This window comes from Drosophila navojoa, chromosome 4 (assembly GCF_054131105.1).
Source record: "Drosophila navojoa isolate 15081-1374.11 chromosome 4, UAZ_NAV_1.0, whole genome shotgun sequence".
Lineage (NCBI taxonomy): Eukaryota > Metazoa > Arthropoda > Insecta > Diptera > Drosophilidae > Drosophila > Drosophila navojoa.
In genome coordinates, this window is record NC_142892.1 from 596,082 (window position 1) to 618,162 (window position 22,081).

General features: G+C 42.2%; 3 protein-coding genes across 8 annotated transcripts in view; 1 reads left to right on the forward strand and 2 right to left on the reverse strand.

The window, feature by feature from the left end:
• Nucleotides 1–7,397, reverse strand: part of Hipk (Homeodomain interacting protein kinase) — a 126,342-nt gene extending 118,945 nt beyond the window's left edge. The window contains exon 1 of the mRNA XM_089259979.1: nt 7,368–7,397. The gene's annotated coding sequence lies outside the window, so the exon portion shown is untranslated. The remainder of the gene's footprint in view (nt 1–7,367) is intronic.
• klar (klarsicht) overlaps nt 1–22,081 on the forward strand; it is a 135,327-nt gene that overhangs the window by 84,167 nt on the left and 29,079 nt on the right. For all 6 annotated transcript variants that reach the window (XM_089259969.1, XM_030384070.2, XM_089259971.1 and 3 more), the window contains one exon: nt 13,051–13,485. In XM_089259969.1, coding sequence (XP_089116095.1) covers nt 13,051–13,485 — 435 coding nt within the window. The remainder of the gene's footprint in view (nt 1–13,050; nt 13,486–22,081) is intronic.
• Nucleotides 1–22,081, reverse strand: part of LOC108658398 (kunitz-type serine protease inhibitor 7) — a 192,817-nt gene that overhangs the window by 41,723 nt on the left and 129,013 nt on the right. The gene's annotated exons all lie outside the window — the stretch shown is intronic.

Below are 22,081 nucleotides of genomic sequence, written 5' to 3' on the forward strand. Positions count from 1 at the left end.
TTATGAATGCAATTTCTTAATTGCCCCAATGCAATGGACTTTCGCATTTCATTGCCTGATTTATTGCCTAATTATTAAGTCTGTATTCGACAAATCGATAATGTTTTATATTTTAATTGAATTTATCATTGAGCCGGACTTGATTATAGTTGAGGCTACAATTTAGCTAAATTTTAATGAACTCGAAAGACATTCGAGCAGAGGAGATTCCAGAGATTATGACTGGAAGCCAAATGAGTAAAGTATTTGAGATTATGATATATATAAATATACTTCATTGTAGGCCAAAGCAACTCAGTTTCGCTCCTTGAACTTATAGAGAGCTATGGAAGAATATTTCTCAGAATGCCCCTACTCTACCCTACTTAGCTACTTTCTTTCGCCATCTTTGAACAGCTCTATTAGATTATCGATCTCTGGCTAGTCTGGCATTAGGCTTTCATGCAATTAGCTAATTATGCAGCGAGTCAACGCTGCAATCGCTCTGCAGATAACTTTTATTACAAGCGACTCCAGCCTCGCAATGATTGCAATGATCATTATGATGATGATCAGCATTTTGATCAGTATCGGAACGAAGCGAGCAATTACTTTGGATAAAAGTGAACGCGGCCTGGGCATAGAGGACCTTCATTTCTGCCATCTAAACAAAGGCAGCGCTTTGAAGCAAGATGCGCTGCGGATCGCTGGGCTTGCCCTAGGCCCAACTGCATCTGTTTGAGCACTGTCCGACTGTCTGTCTGCCTGTCTGTCTGTGGAGTGCGCTGCCGACCCCAGTTCGAGTTCGAATTCGAAATGGACTGTCTGTCTGACAGTTTTTGGACTCGGCTGACTGTTCGACTGGTCGAGTGCTCCGGTCCGACTGTCTGTCAAAGGCATATTGAAAACAATTCGTACGTTGGTTCGTTTGCAGCGTCTGTCTTCCGGCAGTGCTACAATGTGTTGTTGTTGCTGTTGTTGTTGCCTGTTGCATCAGTGGCTGTCATTTGATTGTGTACTGCTTTTTTGCTCTCTGTCAGTGCAGCGATTCGCCCGTTTGATATGGCGCAAGCGAGCAGACGGCAAAAACAAAAAAACAAGAAAACCTTTTGCTTTTCGCTTTTCCTGTCCTGTGCTGCCATTCAAGTGCTCTCTGGATGGATGGGAGGAGGGGCAGCACATCCCAGCGCCCAGCGCTCATATTTGTTAGCAATAGCCAAAAATGTGAAACGTGACAAAGGCAATCGCCACGTGTTGGATTCACACACAGGTGAGAATTGCAAATTTCGCAATTTGAATATTTGAATGTCTGCGGCGCGACATGCACCAGCTGCAACATGCGCCACAAATGCAACAGCAAAGACTTTCTAATGCTGCCCCAACAAAGGGTGTCGCCTTCTCCTCTTCTTCCAGCGCCTTTTCGACACATAAATAAGTTTGAAATTCGCTGCGCCTGATTAATCCTTGTTAAGTCTTGCCACATGGCAACAGCATCATAAGCCCACTTGCAACACATTCAAGTGTAGGTGTGTGTGTGTGTGTGCTGCTCTGCCTACCTGGTGGCAGCCACTGCTCGTTTATTCAAATTGCCGTTTGGCAAATTGCTAATAAAGTTGCCAACCTCAGCAAAGACGACGACGACGGCGACGCGTTGCCAATAAATTTTGCTTTTATTTCCACGCTATGCAAATTTTTTTATGCACTTCAATCGATCGGCAGCAGACGCAATAAAAATCAAGAGGCGTTGATGTGTGAATGTCGTATGTGTGTGTGTGTGTGTTGAGTGTGTGGAGTGTGTCGTGTGTGTGCCTTAGGATGCCTTCGTTATGGTCCTATTGTCGCCTTGCCACACAATGCAGATCAGTTAAACTTTCTCTGGCATTGAGCGCAATTCAGTGCATTAGTTTGTTACAGATGCGTCTAATAGATGTGGCGAAAGTGGCAGACAGACCTGTACAGGTTGTCCTTTGTCAGCTGCCTACATGTGTCGTCTCTCAATGGGCAAGATAGATAGCGAATGATATTTCTAGTACTTGGAAATACATTTCAATTAAGACTTGGGTTTTTCTTCTTTTGATGATGATTAAACTTTTGTGTAGTATAACAAATAAGGATTTCATATATGTATGTGGCTTTATAAGGATGAATTGATTGTATGACTGATGGTTTTTAATGCAAATATCTCAGTTCTTATAGTTTGTAAACGTATATTTAATATGAGTATTATCATATGCTGTGAGGTCTTAAATTGTTAGTTCGGTTTGGAATTTTAATCAATTAATGCAATATAATTATTGTTCAGTGATGATTGCCTTGTGTCTCTCTCTCTCTCTCTCTCTCTCTCTCTCTCTCTCTCTCTCTCTATGCTCTCATATAGATATCAATAATTTGGTCTATTAAAACTGAACTCTTCATTTTCCATCTGTATCCAATCAACACTTTAAGTGTTGCCTCCCTCTCCCACTCCCTCTCTAATTATCCTTTTATATAATAGCATTTCTTTCATTCTGTCTTGATATCATCTTCTGCCTAGGCTATATATATATAGTTTATACTTTATGTATACCTATATATAACTAATCTTTCTCTGTTTTCTTTGCCACTGGGTTTCTCAGCTGATTTCTGAGGCTTTTGCCACAGTTTGCCACAGTTTCAGTTCAATGTACTCTAAACAATTGAACATTAAGCACGCTTAGCTGGCTGCCTATGTTTGTTGTTATTATTATTGTTGCTGTTGTTGTTGTTGTGGGTTTGCTGCTTGGCTGCTGCGGTCTCTTTCACCGCACTCAACTCACATTGGGTAGGTAATATCTTAAGGCCTAACTACCAATTGTATTGGGTGTTATTGAACTGGGCCCACATTACTTTTAATAATATTTATATTTGTGCCCGAAAGTGCCTTAAATAGTTGCTAGCCGGGCACGTAGTCGGTTTGTTGTAGATTACCCCTTAACCTGGCCAGGTGAACACGCCCCCCACCCTTTTGCATTTAAAAATCAATTGCTGCGCGAGCTTCCGAGATCTGTGCAACGTGCTGCGGCTCTCTTCACATGTCGTCGTCGATCAAGCGGCGACGTTGCGACGTTTATCTATTCGGAAGTGAGAGAGATGCTGAGATGTTGGAGCTGTTGGAGCTGTGGCTGTGGCAGAGACTGACCCCCAAATGTGACCCGGCATGTTGCAGAGTTATGAACCCGTTTGCCGCTTAATGAGTTGCCGTGGAGTCTGTCGCAGCAGCAGCAGCAGCAGGAGGAGGAGGAGGAGCAGCAACAGCTGGAGGAGGCGGTGCAGCACTTGACTTATGTGTGCTTTGATTTTGTAGCTTCTGGGCACTTGGCTGTGTTGCTGTCGTTTTGTTGTTTTTGCTCGAGCTGCCTCTGCTCGCAAATTGAGGTGTCGTAATTGTTAAAAAAGCAAAGAGAAACAAGCAACACGCTGCAGATGCCACTTGATGCCAATGTTTACTGTGTGAGCATCTCCACCTGCTGTTAGTGAAAGTGCGCTTTTCCATTGTCTCCTGCCTGGTGTCTGCTGCAGCCCCCCAGGACAAGGCAGCCCCAAAAAAGCAAAGCTGCAACTGAAACCCAAAACTCATTTGCAATGTTAAATGAAACGAACAAATTTATTTGAGATATAGTCAAAGCCAAATTCAATAGAGGCCTGCAAGCGACATATGCGAAAGCATATAGAAATAAAGTAATTATAAATGATTGAGATATAGAGATCATGAACGTAATAGCTAGTAAATGAATCGACTTTATGATTTGTCTAATGAGCTACATAGGAAAACAATGATCAATGATATCCTGTGGTATATCATATTAACTATCTATAGAGTACCATTCAATGTACATCATAAATTTCATATCATATCGTATAATATCATAACAGTTTTTATGGGGTATTTTCTTTCACCTTCAGAGCATTTGAGCTGCGTTCATTTGGCATCAACTATTCAAGCTTATTTAATTCGTTTTTGCAATTTTTTATTTGTAATGGATTTTGATTTCTTTCTCTGTCTCTCGTTCGCCATCTCTCTCCCTCTCCCTCTCCCTCTCTCTCTCTTGGCAGTTTTTGGTAATTACATTGTCCATTGTACAACTGTTTTGGCTTTTTTTTATGGGCACTTAATTTGCCAAAATGTCGGCTTTCAATTACTGTGCGGTGTTTTTTTTATGTGCTGTGCATTGCCACGCCCCAATTACGAGTTGTCCAAGAAAGCTGGCAACCTGTTATATGACAGAGGATGTGCAACGGGGTCAACGGAGGTCAAATCTGGCAACCGAACGATCATTATCATGATTATAATCTTTATGTTTCGCGTCCATGCCAATTATAACTGCTGCACTTGCAGCGAGCATTAGCCATAATAATAATAATAATAACAATCATAATGATAATAGTAATGAATGGAGTTCTGCTTTGCAATAAATAAACAAGGCGTTGCTTAGCTAATGGATATAATATGTTATATGTTATATGGCTGGATTTCTCTTTACATATGAACTTTGCAATAGCTGTTTGACTGTATAGCTGGGTTACTTTGGGTTTCTAATTCAACTAAGTTTAGTGAGTACAAAGTTAAAGTTATTTGACTCATTAGAAATACTGCATCTGAATGCTCTTTAACTGTTAAATTGACTGTGAAATATAATCTGTGCATAATGCAGTTAGCTTCGAAATAATTTTGACAGCTGAGACGAGCTGCAGCATAAATCATATTCATTAATATATATATATATATATATATATATATATATATATATATATATATGTATGTAGACAACTATAAAGCACGACCCCGAGCTCAATTGGCTGGTAAACGTTGGTGATTAGGGGCCGCACTAAAAATGGGTTCTCTTGAAGACTCTGGGCTTAGGGCAGCAGAGAGTAGTGAGTGACCCGCAGCGTTAGATATGATTGTGCTGCAATCGGCTGACCTTGACTTGCATACAGTAGACATTCGCTGCTGACGATCGGCTCCAGGCGAGGCTGCTGGGAAAACTCCAATTGCCCAACTCAAATGCTGCGCAATTAGACGACTTCACAGTGTTTGCTTGGCTTTGTTTTCGTTTTAAGACTAATTAGCCGAAATGTTTGCCAATTTCATTGACTAATTTCGTTTGATTGCTGCAATCATTTGTCATGGACAGCTTTAGTTTCGGGAAAACTGTTGAAAAACTGGTGAAAATGCGCCGCTGTTTGCTCTGTGTCTGTGAAAATGTCAGCGCAATGCAATATTGAGAAATGTTTAGCTCTTTTGTGTTGCTGTTGTTGTTGTTGTTGTTGTTGCTAGTTGGCTGATATATCGGCAGTCATATGCATTTCCATTCCATATCCATATTTCATATGCTGTCTGTACATATCCATGTTTTCCAGCCTGTTAAGCTGTTGCTGTTGCTGTTGCTGCTGACCAATTTTGGTGGGGGTAAAATCAATCATGAGAAATGTTTTACCATTAACAATGGACTTGTAATCCGATTTGGATTTGCACGAAATGGGATTATGAGAGATGGCTAGGTGGGGAGGGAGGGGAAACGGGAGGTGGTTGTATAGCTAAAACGGTCTTACTTGAATGGGAGAGAGAAACGGATGCATATTCAAGTAAAAGAGGAAGAGATGACTCAGGCATCCACTCCACGTAGAGCGAAAGATCCATCTGGCTAGCCATAGCTTATTTAATGAAGACTCAGATTAAGAGGCAGATGAGCAGTTTTATGGATTAATGAGGGAGAGAGAGAGCAGAGTGTCCATTGTCACAGATGAAAAGAGAAGAGAAATGAGATCAAGCTCAACTAAAGTTCTTCTTACTTTGTATTCCCTCGACTTGGCTAAGCTTTCTAGAGCCCAAACCGTTCTTTTAACTGTTACGTTCGACCTTCTGCAGCGAGTTCAGTGAACCTCTTCACCCAAATCTGTGGCACATTTGACACCGGCCACTCGAGTATCATCCGCACTCGAAACTATCAGATTACCAAACACGGCGCTGCCCCCAAATTGAGCAGAGACAAAAACAAAGTCGAACAAGCCCCGAAAACACTTTCGAGGCACTCGTCGTGTGATCTTCGGGCCACTCGAGTGCAATTAACGTTCGTTAAGTGTCTGCCAAATGTGGTCCATAGAAGAAATAGAGAGCCAAGCCAAATGACCGCCATCAGTTGGCCAAATGGACAAGGTCAAAGCGTTGTCCAAGAGCCGTTAACAAGGCTGCTGCCGGGGAGCTCCGCCTCGTGGTTGGGCTTTCATTCGAAGGTTGATTACGGATCAACTTGGTAGTTGAGTTGAGTTGTTGAATATGCCAGTTACTTAAGCAGACGGGAACTTGTCTCTGTCCCCCCCTCTCACTCTCTCCCTCTCGCTCTTTATATTACTCTTTCTATTGCGGTCTCTGCCTGGTGGCAATTAAAATGATATTACCTTTCTGTGGTCAATGTACTAACAGCTGGCACCAGGCGTAACGTTAGTTGAAAGATCCGAAAATAACGAAATCACAAAAAACTTTTGGGCTAACGACTTGTTAATTGTGCAATAAATAGAAAGCAGAAAGTAGACCCAATAGGCCGTGGCCCCTCTGATGTTGTAATAATTGAAATTTAATGCCCGCAGAGAAAGCCAAGGATTTTCATTTAATCCACACACACCAGGTAGACAATGCTCTCTTAGATAACCAACTTAAAGAATGCTTCATCAAGCGCAGATGTTTCAATTGTTGTGGCTTATGACTTATTCATTGAAAATTTGAAATAGATGATGGTTTTGTTGGGCATACTCCATAGGAAAATTATTTATAATTTTTGAAAGGGATTCTGAGAGTAATGAAGAACGAAATTAGTTTCGAATGGTGTCACTTATGTTTAGTATAACAGTCTGCAAATGCATTCTACACGTAGAGGGTATCTACCACGTCACTCACTGACTGAGCAAAACTGCTTTTGATTGGTAGTTGTAAAAAATAATTACATAAACAGTTAAAGCCCAGCAATTTCATAATCAGTTTAAGCAGTTAAAGGCATGTAACATGTTTTTAATGAGACCGGAGCCAGAGCTAAAGTCAAAAGCCAAAAGAAAAATGAAGAGAAAAACTGAAAACAATTTTCAAAAGCTTGACAAGCGGCAAACTTGTTCTTGGCCACAGTTTTTGGATGCAGGCAGGCTTTGGCTGCAACTTCGAGTGGACCACATGGGGGCCAACAACAACAACAACAACAACAGCAACACATCTGCCAAGAACGTGACGGCAACAAAAGGCGCAGACGAAGAGTTTGTCTCTGTCGTCTCGGCCGTCGTCTTCGTCGTCGTCTTATCGTGCCCGGCTACGAACGTGACACTCGAACGTGATTATGTCAACCGTGTCGTTGTCAGCTTTGATATCAGAGACCCCCCCTCACTCGCTCTGTCGCTCTCTCTCTCTCTCTCTCTCTCTGATATGTTACTCAATAGGCCGTGTCGGGGATTTTAACTGTGCTATCAGCGGACATTTTGGTCAGCGAGCGACTCTCTCTTTCGCCTGCTTAGAACGGTTCTTCATCTTTGGGTTTTTCGGTTAATTCCCGGTGCATTCGCTTGAAGCACGTTGCAGTTGCATTTGGCATCGTTCGCTGCTCTCATTTGTGGGTCAACCGAGTTCGGCTGAATGCGTTTTGTCTCCCAGGCAGCTTAATTGTCCAGGTGACAAAATACGTGCGAGGTGTTGCACTTAACACCAAACACAAGTCAAACAATAGGTCTTAAAGGCAGTCACTCCCACCACAAATATACCCTGTAGAGGGAAGTATCGATGGGGTATGTTTGGCGATAAGTTTGTGGAGTAATCGAATTTTGAGAAGAGTGAAACATTTGATTGTTAGAGATCAGCTATCGATTAGCTACAGATTAGCTACCGATAACTTATTCACAGTATATATCTATATATTACTACTTCCATCAATCGCTTCTCTAGGCTATCTCTTAGCCTAATATCTTCATCAAGAAACTGTTACATCTTGGGTCATTTTCTCATTTTCTCACACCTCTATTGGGTGTCAACTTCAGTTTGTCTGCTTCTTCTTGTTTCCTCTTGTCATTTATCTTGTCAATAGTGCTCGCCCAACTCCTCCGCAGCACAAGAGGAAAGTGTTGTTTGTGCTCCTACCCCTCCTCTTTTTCGTCTTCTTCTTCTTCTGCTGCTCCATTGAGGTAATTAGAGAAGTCGCAACTTGTTTGCTTTGGAAGCGCGTACGCCGAAATTAGTTTGTGTCCCAAACCGGGCAGACTTTGTATCTAATTTTTTTCTTCTCTCTCCCTCTTTCTCTCTCTCTCTCTCTCACTCTCTTCTCTCTTTTGGGTGCTATTTAAAGTCGCTTTCGATTTGGCCATTTGGAAGTGTTCCAAATGTCGTGACTATTTCACTCAGAAATGTGCTAGCAAAAAGAGCTGAAAAAGTAGGAAATGTGCGCGTTCCAATTTATAGTATGTGTGACATGTTGGAAGTGTTGCATAGTTGTTGTTGCTGTTGTTGTGGAGGCAACGTTCATTGACTTTGTGCTAAAGAAATTTTCATTTTTGGCCAAAATATTTGGCAGGTGAGAATTGAACTTTTATGAGCTAAATGTGAAGCTTTCTAGAGCTGTGATTTATTAGAACTTGGTGTGAATCAGATATATGTATGTGTATATTTATACATATGAACACATATCAGCAACTCAACTGAGGAGGGGCGTAGGCTGTGCCCAGTGTCTAAGGGGGGCCATAAATATTTCGAAAACGCGGTCGAGGTCACGTACTGACATTTTCGATCATGAATCCAATGTTGTTGTAGCTAGTTAATTGTTGTTGTTGTTGCTGTTGTTGTTGTTGGTATTCTTGGTTATTGCTCAACACTCTACGAAAAAATTTCATGAGTCAACGAACCTCGATCGAGAGACACAGCCGCACAGCCAGAGCAGAGTGCCCAGTCTTCAGCTTTATAAATAGCAAAACGCATTAGAAGATCTTTGCGCGAATGTGCGTCATGCGAGCCGACAACAATTGGAGGACAGCCACAGCCTATGTCTGTGTTGCAACTAGCCTAAAGAAGAGGAAGCACAACTAGAAGACGAAGAAGAAGCAGAAGGAGAAGCGTGCCCACTGTGCATGGAATTTATGTGGCCAACAAGAGTCCAATTAGCATTTAGCTGGGCAAACTGTAGTCGAAAGTCATATTTCAACTGGCGCCAGCTGGGAAAAATTGCTCGAGTTTATGCTTAATGCATGCACACAAATCATAAGCGAGCCGAGAGGGAATCATAAAGAATTATGTAAATTATGTAAAAGTTATTGGAAAATATAAAAACCAAAGGCTGAAAACGTGATTGCAGTGGGAAATCGAGCAGAGAATGGGAACGAAATGAGCCGTTGACAGCTCGAATGGAGAAGCTGAGTGGAGGGGCTTATGATGAAAATATTATGAAATGGATGATTGAATATGAGCAAGTATATGGAGTATAGAGAAGTGTCTTTTAATGAGGGATATGTGACTTGAAAAAATATAAAAACATATTTAATTTCCTATAATATTTACTACATAGATGATCTATAGACAATTCTTTGTCTGATTTCTGCTAAGCACATTACAATTACCTATAACAATTGATAAATAAACACTTGGAAGCGATTTATAAATATCTGATCTGAAATTGTTTATAAGTTCCGAAAGCATTCGCCCAGTGAGCAGCAGCCTCTACGCAGACCTTGAAACTGCTGTGGAACAATAGAACAATAGACACATTACTTGTATACTTTTTAGTAGTGAGATGAGCATATTGGTTTTGTGTAATATCCGTTTGGCTGTATGGGTATGTACATCCGCCTATTCGACCTTCTATTCTTCCATTTTGTCGCTATTGCAGCTATAGACTTAAAATGTGAAGGATTTACTCGTATTCCCTAGTTGATAAGTCTAGGGATAGTTGAATGTCCTCACGGATTGGAGCATTCTGCAGTCAGTCATACAAATATAGTTAGCAACACTTTAGCATATACTGCCTTACCTATTCTGTGTTCTCAATTCAGTATCCCACCCACTGTGCATTCACTTTTCTTTAGCCGATAAATTCTCCCTGTCTCTCTCTCTCTCGCTCTGCCTTCGTCTTGCAACATGTTGCCAACTGGGCGCCTGCTGCATGGCTGCTGTAACTGCCGACTGCCGACGGCCGCCTGCTGCCTGCTGGCTGAGTGCATCAAAGTCTCAATTGCAATCACAACACTGGGGAGAAGGTAACATCTCAAGTTCAGCCGCCGATTAGTCACGAACTTTTTGCATAAAGTTCTGGCTCATATTTATTTTATTATAATTCAAAGTTCTGAAACTGGAGTCGAGTTCGGGCTGGAGTTGGTGTTGGTGTTGGAGTTGGAGTTCGACTTCGACGTTCTCAGGTGGGTGGGTGGCGTGTGCAAAATACATTAAGAGGCTCGCCAAATTGCCAAGACCCAGAGTCGTGCAAAGATTGGGGAGTGGAGCCATAAGCCTACAGCCTCCAACTCGACTTCGACTCCGACTCTGAATCTTGGCTGAGTTTAAACAAAGAGAAAGGCGTTGCTTTATGGCCAAGCAATTGTTTGGCTTAGCTTGTGTCTTGTTGTTGCTGTTGCTGTTGTTGTTATTGTTTTCTTTGTAGCTCTCGCTCTTCGGCTCGTAATGAGCCGCAACTATCGCAAATAGGCAGCCGCTTGACTGCCACACCCACACCGCCTCCACACACCTGCCCAGGTCAGAGACGCTTCTTACGGCTGTGGCTCCTCTGCCAAGAACTTGAAACAACTTCATGACTCGCGCGACTTGCCTCTCAGCTAATGGCTATGAATTGGGCTCTGCACTCGGCTTGAGTTTTGAATTTGTGCAAACAGCCAAGCCTCTGAAAACAGAAAGACCGAAACACGTCCCCCGCGGGCACCTCTCGACGTAGCACACAAATTCTTTGTCGAGCCACATAATTATATACAATGATAAAGGCAAAACAGCGAAAATATCATAATATTATTATAATGCACACAATTTCAGACTCAAGTTGCTGTAATGATTCAGAAAATTATCTAGCGGAAAATTCCTATAAAACAGAATTCGATTTGCGCTCGTTTAGATATTTGTGCAGCCCAAGGAAAAGCCATTGAAGTGGAAGAAGTTGAAGCTGAGCGTGGGTGGAGTTTAATATAAGTCTATAATGTGAAAGGAAGTTTAGATAAGAACTATTTGCATGTGATTGGAGTAGATAAAACATGTATTTGATATAATTAGAAAAACTTTGATATATTGAGACTAGCATTTGTATTGGATATACATTTATAAGGTATTACAGAAAGTGAATATACCATGTCATGCTACTTATAACAGTTCTGTTAAGCAGATTTCGAGAACTCTCTATAATTGCAGGCACAGTAAAAGTGAAAACTTCCCCAGTTCGATTGTGGAAGTTGAGTTTCGCGTTAGGTTTGTGCAACTCCTCAGTGCTGAAACTTTGACCAAGTCGCAGCTTGTCCAAGCAGCTGCTGCTGCAAAGCTTTTTTTTATTTCTTTAATCAAATGTCAAAATGTCGATGATAATCATGTGCATAAGATTTGCACGAGCTGCATAGAGACGCAGACAGGAAGCAAGAGGAGAGAGAGAGAGAGACAGAGAGGCGTTCGCATATGCAAATCGATAAACGAACGCCTTTTTATGACATTTCAATTTGCATTCAGCGAGGGGGGAACAAAGAGAGAGAGAGAGAGAGAGAGAGTGAAGTCGAGTCCATTAAAAAAGAAGGTACAAATGAGCAGCCCAACAGGTGAAAATGGTAAATTTATGAGTTGAGTTGGTGAAATGCACAGGATGCAAACAGTTGCTGCCATAAGTGTGTCTACCAGGTGGGTTTTACTCGGCCGCTTCATCATATTTATCGATTTCTAATGCTTAAGCTGACAGCTATTGTTGCTGTTGTAGTTGTTGCCGTTGCTGTTTACTTAGCCAACAGACAACATGATGCAAGAGTTCGCTGGGGTTAAACTGTTGTATGAAGATCAATGTACGATAACCGCACAGCGCGGCAATTGCCATTGCGAATGCGAATGCTGCTCATGTGTGCGGCTAGGTGGGTGTCATTGTGCGGCATTTGGCGCTGCCACGCCCACAGCCGGCTTGGCTTCAACTCTGACCTGCTGCGTGTCAATTACATTTGTAATTATTTTTTCTATTTCTGTTTACCATTTTGTTCCCCCTTTTGATAAATTGAATATCGCACGCTTGTCTCTGGCTGAGGCGGCGGCTGTGGATGCGGAAAGCCTTTTTAGCCAATACCATTTATCGATTAATCTTCGACAACACAATGGACGGATGCATCATCATGGGCTTATGCAATGTGTGGGATTTGACCTTTGTCTCGATTGGCTCTGGGTTTGCGCTCGAGTCGTCTGCCGAAAAAAATGACAAATGAGTGATGAAAATCTAAGACAACAGCCAATTGCTGCACATGAACGGAAATGCAGCAGAGGCTGGTGTTCAGGTAGGGGCGGGGACAGAGGCAGAAGAGTTTATTATGAGTGAAGTTGCATGCACTGCACGAAAAAGTTGAGCAGATGTCAGAGGATTCTAGACAAATTGAGGTGTTGTTAGAGGAAGACAGGCAAACTGAGACTAAGACTAAGGCTTTCTTTGAGCTCTACTGCTATACAGTGAGACTTGACTATATAGTACATCTATAGGAACAGGAGATGCTATTACTTTGTGCGTATATCGGGATTTATAGGTAATAGAGGGGAAGTGAAGTAAGTCTTTAAATTCTTAGCTATAGAAAGCTTCAATTTCGATCATGACATGGGCAGCTTCTGCTTTGTTCGAATGTAAAAGCCAAAAGCCCACGCGCTGTGGCGGGCCAACATCTTTATTGGCAATTGGTATGGGCAGTTATTGGCGGCTTGGCTTGGCTTGGCTTGAAATCACGTGGCCAAAGCGCGCGCCATATTAAGCATACGTCATGTGTGCTCGCTTTCCAATTGGCTTGACAGCCATTCGCACTCGACACCTTTCGCATTCAATTTAATTTTCATTTCTCTGCTTCGTTTCGTTTGTCTATTTCCAGGTGTTGTACCATGAAATCGTATCACACGCTCGAGTTGTAAGCGCTTGCATACGTGCCGCCTCCGAAAGGGAACGGGAACAATCCCAGTTGCAGTCGCAGTCGCAGTCGCAGCAGCCTGCTTCCTTAACCAGCAACTGCTCCAGCGAATCGACCAGCGACTCGGCCACCAAATCGCACAGTCTCAGCAGCGGCTTCGCCTCTGATGCAGCCCCATTGACCACGCCCAGCGTTGGAGTTGCGACTGGCTCTGGACTTGTCGCAGCTGGCGGCAGCAGCAACAGCAACAGCAACAGCAGCAACAACAACACAGCCCATCCAAGAAAGGGTGAAGGCAATTTGGAACGATTGCGCGATCGCTATCACCTGATCTACTTGAAGGCCTTCGAGCTACAGCTGTGCCTGGATAATTTACTGCGCAAACGCAGCTCGACCGCGGTAAGTCTTAAAGAAAACTTTACGCTATATATAGTCTGGGCACAGTTATGGAAATGTGAATAGAACCAGGGGTGCAACACGAATGGAACAGGAAATGCATCTAAAAGCTGGGAGAAGTTGTTAATTGATCCAAACCACTTTCACTCTTATAATATGAGTTTGGCAACATTACCCTTGAGTCTCCCAAGTTCACCTAGCGACTCGTTGCAAAAATAAATCTCACACAAGATGATATTAGCTTCGTTTTACCTTAAAGAAATTCGCTTTGGATTAGCGCAAAGTTTTCGCCTTTCCGTTTTCTATTTGTAAAACAGCGAAAAGCAGAGGCATACGTTGAATTCTTGGAAAATAGAAACGCAACCGCATCAGCGGATGGATGCCTCCTCATTTGAGGCATTGTGAGTTGGCATTGGCGCCTGCTTTCCTTTGGCTGCGGCTGCCTTTTGTGTGTCCGCCTCTTGCGGACAGTTGCCAATTGTGGACATTTCTAATTACAAAAGTGTCTCTGCTCGCTGATTTAATTAATTCATTTGGTGAAAATGCCGGCAATGCGAGCTCTACAAATGCCTCGAACGCTATCCACTTGGCCAACGGCAGCAGCGGCGCTGCCCCAAGCACCCAATGCATTGGCAGAAGTCGCTTCGAATCTATAGAAACATTAAAATCTCTGCGAGAAGTACAATTTCTCCAGGCACAAATACTTTCGTGATTGTGGGCAATTAAATGTTCTCGTAATGTGCGCAGTGGCAAGGCAAAGCTGTTAAAACTATCGATTAACCATTATCGATAAACTGCTTAACAATTCGGCACACAGAATAGAATGAGGGCGCCGTAAATGGGGCTGCGTGTACTAGAAATCGAGTGCAGCTAATGGAGTGCAGCAATTAAGGCTATCGATTAGCTATTATCGATAACATATAAGCATTAAGCTATTTGTTCAAGAGAGACTCTAAGTGTGCTAGGTTAAACACTAAAATGAAGCAGTTAGAAATATAAATATCAGACTATCGCTAACAACTATCGATAAATTAAAATTGACATGCATATATATAACTTATATAGTGAACATAAAACGTCTTCTTCCTTTTAGATTTATCGGTTTATAGAAGAGATCAATAAAGCTCACCCACTTTCTGAGCTAGACTTTCGCATAACGTGTTCCTTTCTAGCCTTTCCAACATAATTTCTCAATTCTCTTTGGCCCACACACGCTATTCCACTCCCTCACCCGCTCGCTCTGTCTCGCTCTGTGGCTTCATTCATCCCACTCACTTGACAGCTGGCTAGTGAAAGTCTTTGCCTATAATCACATTGACCCAGTTTTGAGAGCACTGGAGGAGCTGCGGCAACTCCTCCTCCGGCTGCAGCTCGTGCTCTGATTTGTGCCAGTTTAAACGTTTCCTGGCCAAAGTTCTGAGCCACCCCAAGCGGCCGGCTACCGCAATATATAATTGCAAAGCCGGTAACAACATTTTAATTGTGTATAATTTAAGAGTGTGTCTGCCGAGCGCTGCTAGACTCGTGCCGTGCTCTGGGATGTCGTAATTCATGCAAGGCACGCACTGACCCACACGCTGCGGCTGCCCTCTGTGGAGGCAGCAGTAGGAACAGCAGCTGCTGCAGTTGGCTGTCGGGCCTGCGGCTCTGGAGCATTTCATGTGGGGACTGCTTCATTTGTGGCCAAGTTTCTCCTGCACATTTCGTTGCGCTCGCTGATGCAACAATTTGCATTCGCTTGTGCCCCCAAGCTGCAAAGCACGCCCCCTCCTGCCAGTGCCGCCCCCTCAGTGCTGGCATGACCGATGCAATGAACACGTTGCTGCCATATAATTTGCAACACTTTTCTAGCCGCTTGGCCATGTGCTCCATTTATGCCTATATACACGTATAGCTATGTATATATGTAGCCTGGCAACATGTTGCCAGCAACATGTGCTGCCATACAGTGTCACGCAGTGGTGAAATATGCCTCATATAAAAGCTAAATTAAGCGCGCGGCAAGTAAAAGTGAAATTTATGCGACCCATTGCAACAAACTTGGCCCAGAGGTCGTCAAGCACACGGGCAGACTTTGAACTTGCCACCAGCCGTGGCAGCAGCAGCAGCAGCAGCATCTGTGGAAAGCGGCCATAAATGAGGGCAAGACAATGCAAGGGAGGAAGATGAAGCAGCAGCAGCAACAGAAAAAGAAAGAAAAAACAAATGAAAATAAACCAAATCAAATTTACGACGTGCCCAGCGAGACGATCGCGACTTCTCATAAAAATCCATTTTATTTCAGCTGGCCTTTAGTCTCTCACTCCCTCACACACTCTCTCTCTCTCACGTACACATGAATTGCTTTGTGCGCTTCAGCACATTCGATAAACAAATGCAGTTTGCAATCGAATTACATTGATTACACTTGATTATTATATTTGAGTGTGCTGCGATCGCCGTGTCGAGCTCTTGTTTATTCTGGGCCAGAAATTATAGGGTATTATATGTGATGTTGTTATTATACAGATCTGGCGAAGCAGGAGGCCAATGCACTTTATGATTGATGTAACGAAGGCCAAATACCAAGCGAAAGTGATGAAAGACGTCCGATTCCCATCTGGCCACATTTGCTGTTGTTGTTCATGCTAAACTTGCTGTTAAAGTAAACATGCCTTTGTCAAGCCAGAGATGGGAGAGAGATGAGCAGGAAATTCCTTACCTTTGTTAATATGAGGAGATTTGATCAGGAGGAAAAGACTTCCTTCAACTGTACTTCAGCTCTTATAAAATAGTCTATAAAAGCCTTAACAACTAAATTCATTTAGTCAACCTTGAGGCAGTTTTTCTCTCTCTTGCATTGCCAGTCTATCGTTTATCGTTTATCGTTTATCAAGACTTCGCGAGCGAAGCTAATTGGATTTCCAATCATGAACGAATCGAACAATCGAACAGCCAATTAACGTCGATCAATATAATGTTAACGATTTATGAATTTAATTGCCGCTCGTCAAATATTTAAATGCTGCGGCACATCAATCACACTCTGCCCCAGAGCATTAATCAAGCGAAATTCGAGCTATGCCAAAAACACACAAAAGACGGTAGCGCATGCCCGGAAAGAAAAGAGCCCAAAAGACCCAAAAATAAAAGTTCGAATGCAAATTAATAACTGCCAAAACTATTTCGCTGTGATACCCATTAAACGGTTGATTGAAGAGCATGATAGACTCTATATTTCTTATAACAGATAGAAAGTGGGCAATCTACAGACATTTATTTGATATATATAGTATAGTCTATTATATAATCTATAGGAAAATTTGTACGAATATTTGCATAACATCTCCTAGACTATTTTTCATTCATATGTCATCGATGAATATTAACTGGAGATTGCACTGTCTCATATGAAAGTTCAGTCTTAAGGCATTAGGCCTAGTTTCGATATCGAAATATATATCATTTGCTTATGCAAACATATTTGCGTTCTAGTCTTATCGCTGCCCAACAGGCTAGTCTGTCAGCTGACTCTAGGTCGCATTTGCTTGTCGTTTTTTAAGCCTTTCATAAATCGAACTGCAATGCGAGGCATGAAAATGAACGAATGCGCTTTGAATAATAATTGACGGGCGAACATATGTCTGACTGGCTAACTGGGCTGTTGTTGTTGTTGTTGTTGCTGCTGTTGTTGTTGTATGCCACACGAATCGGAACTGCATTTGCATGTTGAACAACGACAGTTACAAATTGTGCCTATTTATGTTGCGTGTGTATGCAATATACATATTTGCATGTGTGTGTGTGTGTGTGTGTGTGTGTGTGTGTCTTTTGCTTCCCCGGAAAACGCGAAAATTAAATCACAATAATTATGTAAATTTCTTGCAACAACCTGTAAACGGGGCGTGCCACCCACAATAGCAACGCGGAAGCAGTTGCCACTGCTGTTGCTGCCTGCCGTTGCATGCCACAAAACGCTAAACAATGAACCGATATACATTTACTTGCAATTATATATATATACGTCTATTTACATGTAATGCAAAACTATGCTCAGGTTTCACTTTTTTTTGTGTTTTTGGAGGCGCGCGTTGCAAGGCCGTTAAACGGCAGCTGGCCCGAAAGGTAATTACCGCCTCTCGGTCTCACTTTCGTTTTGGGGGCCTGGGCACAGTAATTAGCCGCTAGCCAGCAGCAGTAGCAGCGGCACTGGCAGTGGCAGCAGCGACCACAACAACACTTAGCCAAATGCTGCTTGTAATTGGAAGCTTGGCCGAAAAACAAAAAAACACTCGTCGTGCGGTTAGCAGGCAAATTGGGTGGGTTTTTGTGAGAAATTGTTTTATAATGTGGCCACATCCCCAGCGCCAGCAACCACCACTGGCTGAGTGGCTGACGGCTGCCTGGCTGCCTCTCTGACCGTTAGCTGATCCACTTTTAGTGGCAGCTAATGATGCAGCTTGCAACTGAGCTGGCCGAGGCCTAGCCTGGCCTGGGTTGCCTTTTGGCTCTCCATTTCAATTACGCGCACAAATGTGTGCCCCAATCTGCCATTTATTGTTCATTACGCTCTCTACATTGGCCAACTTTGGTGCCGAATCAGATATTAGCTAATGGAACGAAATCGAAGTGGAAAATATGGCATGCGAGGCCCGTGATGAAATTCAGATTGGAAATTTGCAACTTTGAAAACGAAATGTGATATGTATGTGAGATATGAGAGAACTATGAATACAGAGAGATGGGTGGAATCAGAGAAAGATGTACTTAGATGATGTGTGAAGGGGGCAGAAGAGAGCATCAGTAGATGCTGTAGTGGATTCTCTCTATGTAGTACTCTATGGCAAAGATAGATTCATATTAATAATCTATCTATGCCACAGTCTATATCAATCTAAGCTTCACTTTATATTTAAATTTTATTTAGTCAAGTCAAGTAAATATCAATTAATAGATAACTTCCTCTATATGCATATAAATATACATATTTGTAGCACTTCAGGCAACAAATTCATAATATGCGCTCTATCGGAAGATCATAAAAATAAACGCTAATAGCTCGCCATATCTGCATATTGTTGGAAAAACTTAAGAAAACTGAATGCAAAAGTGAAAGAAAATAGTGAAAGAGACTTCCTGTGCTAGAAAACTTTCGTATATCTAAAAGATTTTCTAAATTTAAACTTAGTTTTATGTAGATCAACCCAGATTCAACAGAGATATATTTTTAACATATTCAATCAAATGCCAAACATTTGTCTGCCAATGATTAATTGCAAAATCAAACAATGGGAGTCAGCGGGAGCTCCCTGAATAGAGCCGGCCAACGGATGATGGCAATAAAAAAGTAAGAAATAGCTCAGAATAATAACAACAAGAGTAAAAGCCACAGCCACATCAGCAACATGGCCAAATTGCTTCATTGTGGCAGCAGCTGGTAAACAGACGACGACGACTTCCAATTCCTATAATCGAATTGAATCGAGTCGAAGCGAATGGAACGGAAAAAGACGAGCACAAGTCAAACGAGATGTGGCCGCAATGTAATCAATGGGGAAATTACAATGCAGAAAGCAACAGAGGAGCTGGAGAGTTGGGGAGCTGAGAAGGGAAGAAGCCAAATGTAAACAACTAAATGCCGCCACATAGCAATGGGAGCAGCAGCAGCAGCAGCAACACAGACAACCAGCAACATGTTGCTGCTGTGTTTGATGTTGTCAACGCGTCAGACTAACCCACACACACACACACACACACAGACACATTGAGACAGACACATTGAGACAGACACATAAATCAGCGGCTAATGCAACAGGGCACAAAAACAATGGCTGAGACAGAGACATCTTCGATTGCAACAAGCTCAGCTATGCCCTAGCTGCAAATGGGCATTATGAAGTTCTTAAAGACGTTGACATTACATGAATACTTATATACCTATTTACTGGAACATTTACCATCATAAATTTATAAATAAATATGTTTTATTATTTATCTAGTATACAGTATCTTAGCCTAAGTTCTTATACTTTGGCTCTTTAGTCTTCAGTCTGTTACTGCTACTATCTGTTATCTATGGATCTCATGTCTAGTATTTGGTATGCTTTATAGTATCTAGTACTAAAGCAGTAATACCCTAGTTTTACGCCTTATCATTTAGAGTCTAGTATTTAGTGTCTGGTCAGACACCAGATACCATGTGCTAGTTAGGGTATTTAATTGTGCGCCACCCGCAGCTGCCATATTTTCTCTGCGATTTCCTGCAATGATATTTCCCGTGCTGCATTTATGGCATATTGACATTTGGCAAATGTCAAAAAGCGGCCTTTGTTTGCATTGTTCAACTGTCTAACTGCCTATCTCTGCCACCCTCGCCCTCTCTCTGTCTGGCGTTGTCTAGTTATCTTTTTTATTGACTGCGAATTGTCAGCCTGTATTGGCCTACAGCCATTCTGCATTGCCATTCATCATACCAACACCCTAGATTCAACAACAGCAATTGCAACAGCAACAACCTGCAAATTATGCGCCATGCGTGGGCCGGCAACACGCCCACTCACGCACGTGTTGCGGCAACATGTTGCTGTGCAGCTGTGCAGCCGCTGTCAGCCTATTAGGGTCACTCGAAAGCCATAGCCCTCTCAGGGAGTCTAAGTCTGTGCTCAAATATTGTCGTCATTCTAGCAACTGTTGCTGCTGTGAGCTACGGCGCAACTTGGCTAAATTTAGCGTCTAATGCGATTTGTAATAGTTGCGCTAAATTGTGAACATTGATCTTGCTGTTGCTGTTGCTGCTGCTGCGGCACCAGGAAATATTTTCTTTAACAGCAACAGCAGCAACAACAACAACAGCTGCAGCAGCAATGCTGGTAATAATATTGTTGCTGCAGCGGGTGCTGCTGTTGTCATCGCTTACTTTTGCACTGCGTTTGTGTGGCAAAAAGCTGCGCATGTTGCAAGTTGTTGTTGTTGTTGCTGCTGCTGCTGCTTTCATATGACTTGGAAGTTTTCATGTAGCTGCGGGTTGTCAACGCTTTAGCTGTTGCTGCTGTCATGGCGCTTGTTGCTGTTGCTGCCTCTGTCTGCAATATATTTGCATTGATGTTGCTGTTAAATGCATTGCAAATGCAAGCTAATTTCTTTATTATTGAATAGATCTTAAGAGATTTATAGCTCTATAGAAATAGTATATATATAGAGATTTAAGCTTAGTTTAGTCACGTTTGTCTTTCGATCTACAATACTCGTTTGTTTACATTTCTCACTTCTATTAGACAATGCAAACTTTTAAAGACTGTGAATCGCTTTGCATTTGTAATAAAATTCTATTAATAAATAGTACACTGAAAATAAAAGGCACTGTTTCCTACTCCTTAATACAAAACTATCTACGTGAACTCTGCTTCTTCTTCTTGAGGAAACATGACGAAATTTGGTTTAGATGAACAGTTTATTAAATGAAGAAGAAGGCATATAATACCTATTGGATCTCTATGATATTCCAAATATCTTAAGTACACACAAGCAATTGCCATATCAGTCATATGAACTCCAAGCTGGCTAAAGAGTTGCTACTGTATACTTCTATGTATCTAATTTTCCTAAGTGTACAAAGTGACAAAGCAATTGATCAAGTGGCTCTTAACTGAGCTGTCAGCTATGTATGTATATGTAATTTCCAATGTTTGTTTGCTTTGTAGATAGATGTATGGGCATGCATTACACTAACAACAATTTCCAGTTGCAGCTCACGTTTTTGTTTTCTTCTCGTTGCCTGATTGCACGACAATTACACGCCCCCTGCGAGCGAACGAACGTAATATGTTAATAGACTTAAGCTCCACATCGATGACATGAAAGCGTTTAGTGATAATTAAATGTTGGCGTGTGGGAAATTCATAATTTCAAATGAAGATAGAGAGAGAGGGAGAGAGAGAAAGAGAGGGAGGGAAAGAGGGCAAGAGAATAAAAAACAGTAGCCAAACAAAATTTCCCACACATATTTTAAGTACAGAGAAACACAAAAAACTTATCGAGCAATCGCATTTCGAGTTGTTTTTCGTGTTGGTAAAAAAAGCATTACAAAAGCAACTAAAGTTCTTTGGAAAAAGAAACAGAGATAGAGAGAGAGAGGAGGAGAAAATGACATGAGAATTGTGACAGAACGAAAGATTGCGTGTTGCTGTTAGTGTGGTTTCACTGTACGTGGCCGATGTTTATCTCGCGTCCTAATGATAGTTTTAGCACAGAGCGAAGCTCAGCTCAGCTCGGGGCAAATGAGGTGCTAAGCTGGCAACATACAACAACAACAACAACAACAACAACAACGGCAACAACAGCTAGCTACAACTACAACAACATTTCACGTCACGTGTCCAACTACACAGCCACGCCCCTCTATGGCCGTCGCCCGTCTGCCGCATTCGTTTCGCGTGAAGTGCGTTGCGATAAACTTGAACTTAATTTCCAGCTAAAGCAAAAGAACCAGGCGAAGGCAGTCGAAGGCAACAAAGGAAACAACCGCCAGACAAAGCAACAACAAGGGGAAGGCGTTGCCACATTTTTGATGGGATCTCTCTCTGTGTGTGTGTGTGTAAATGCATTTTGCATAATAAGTTCA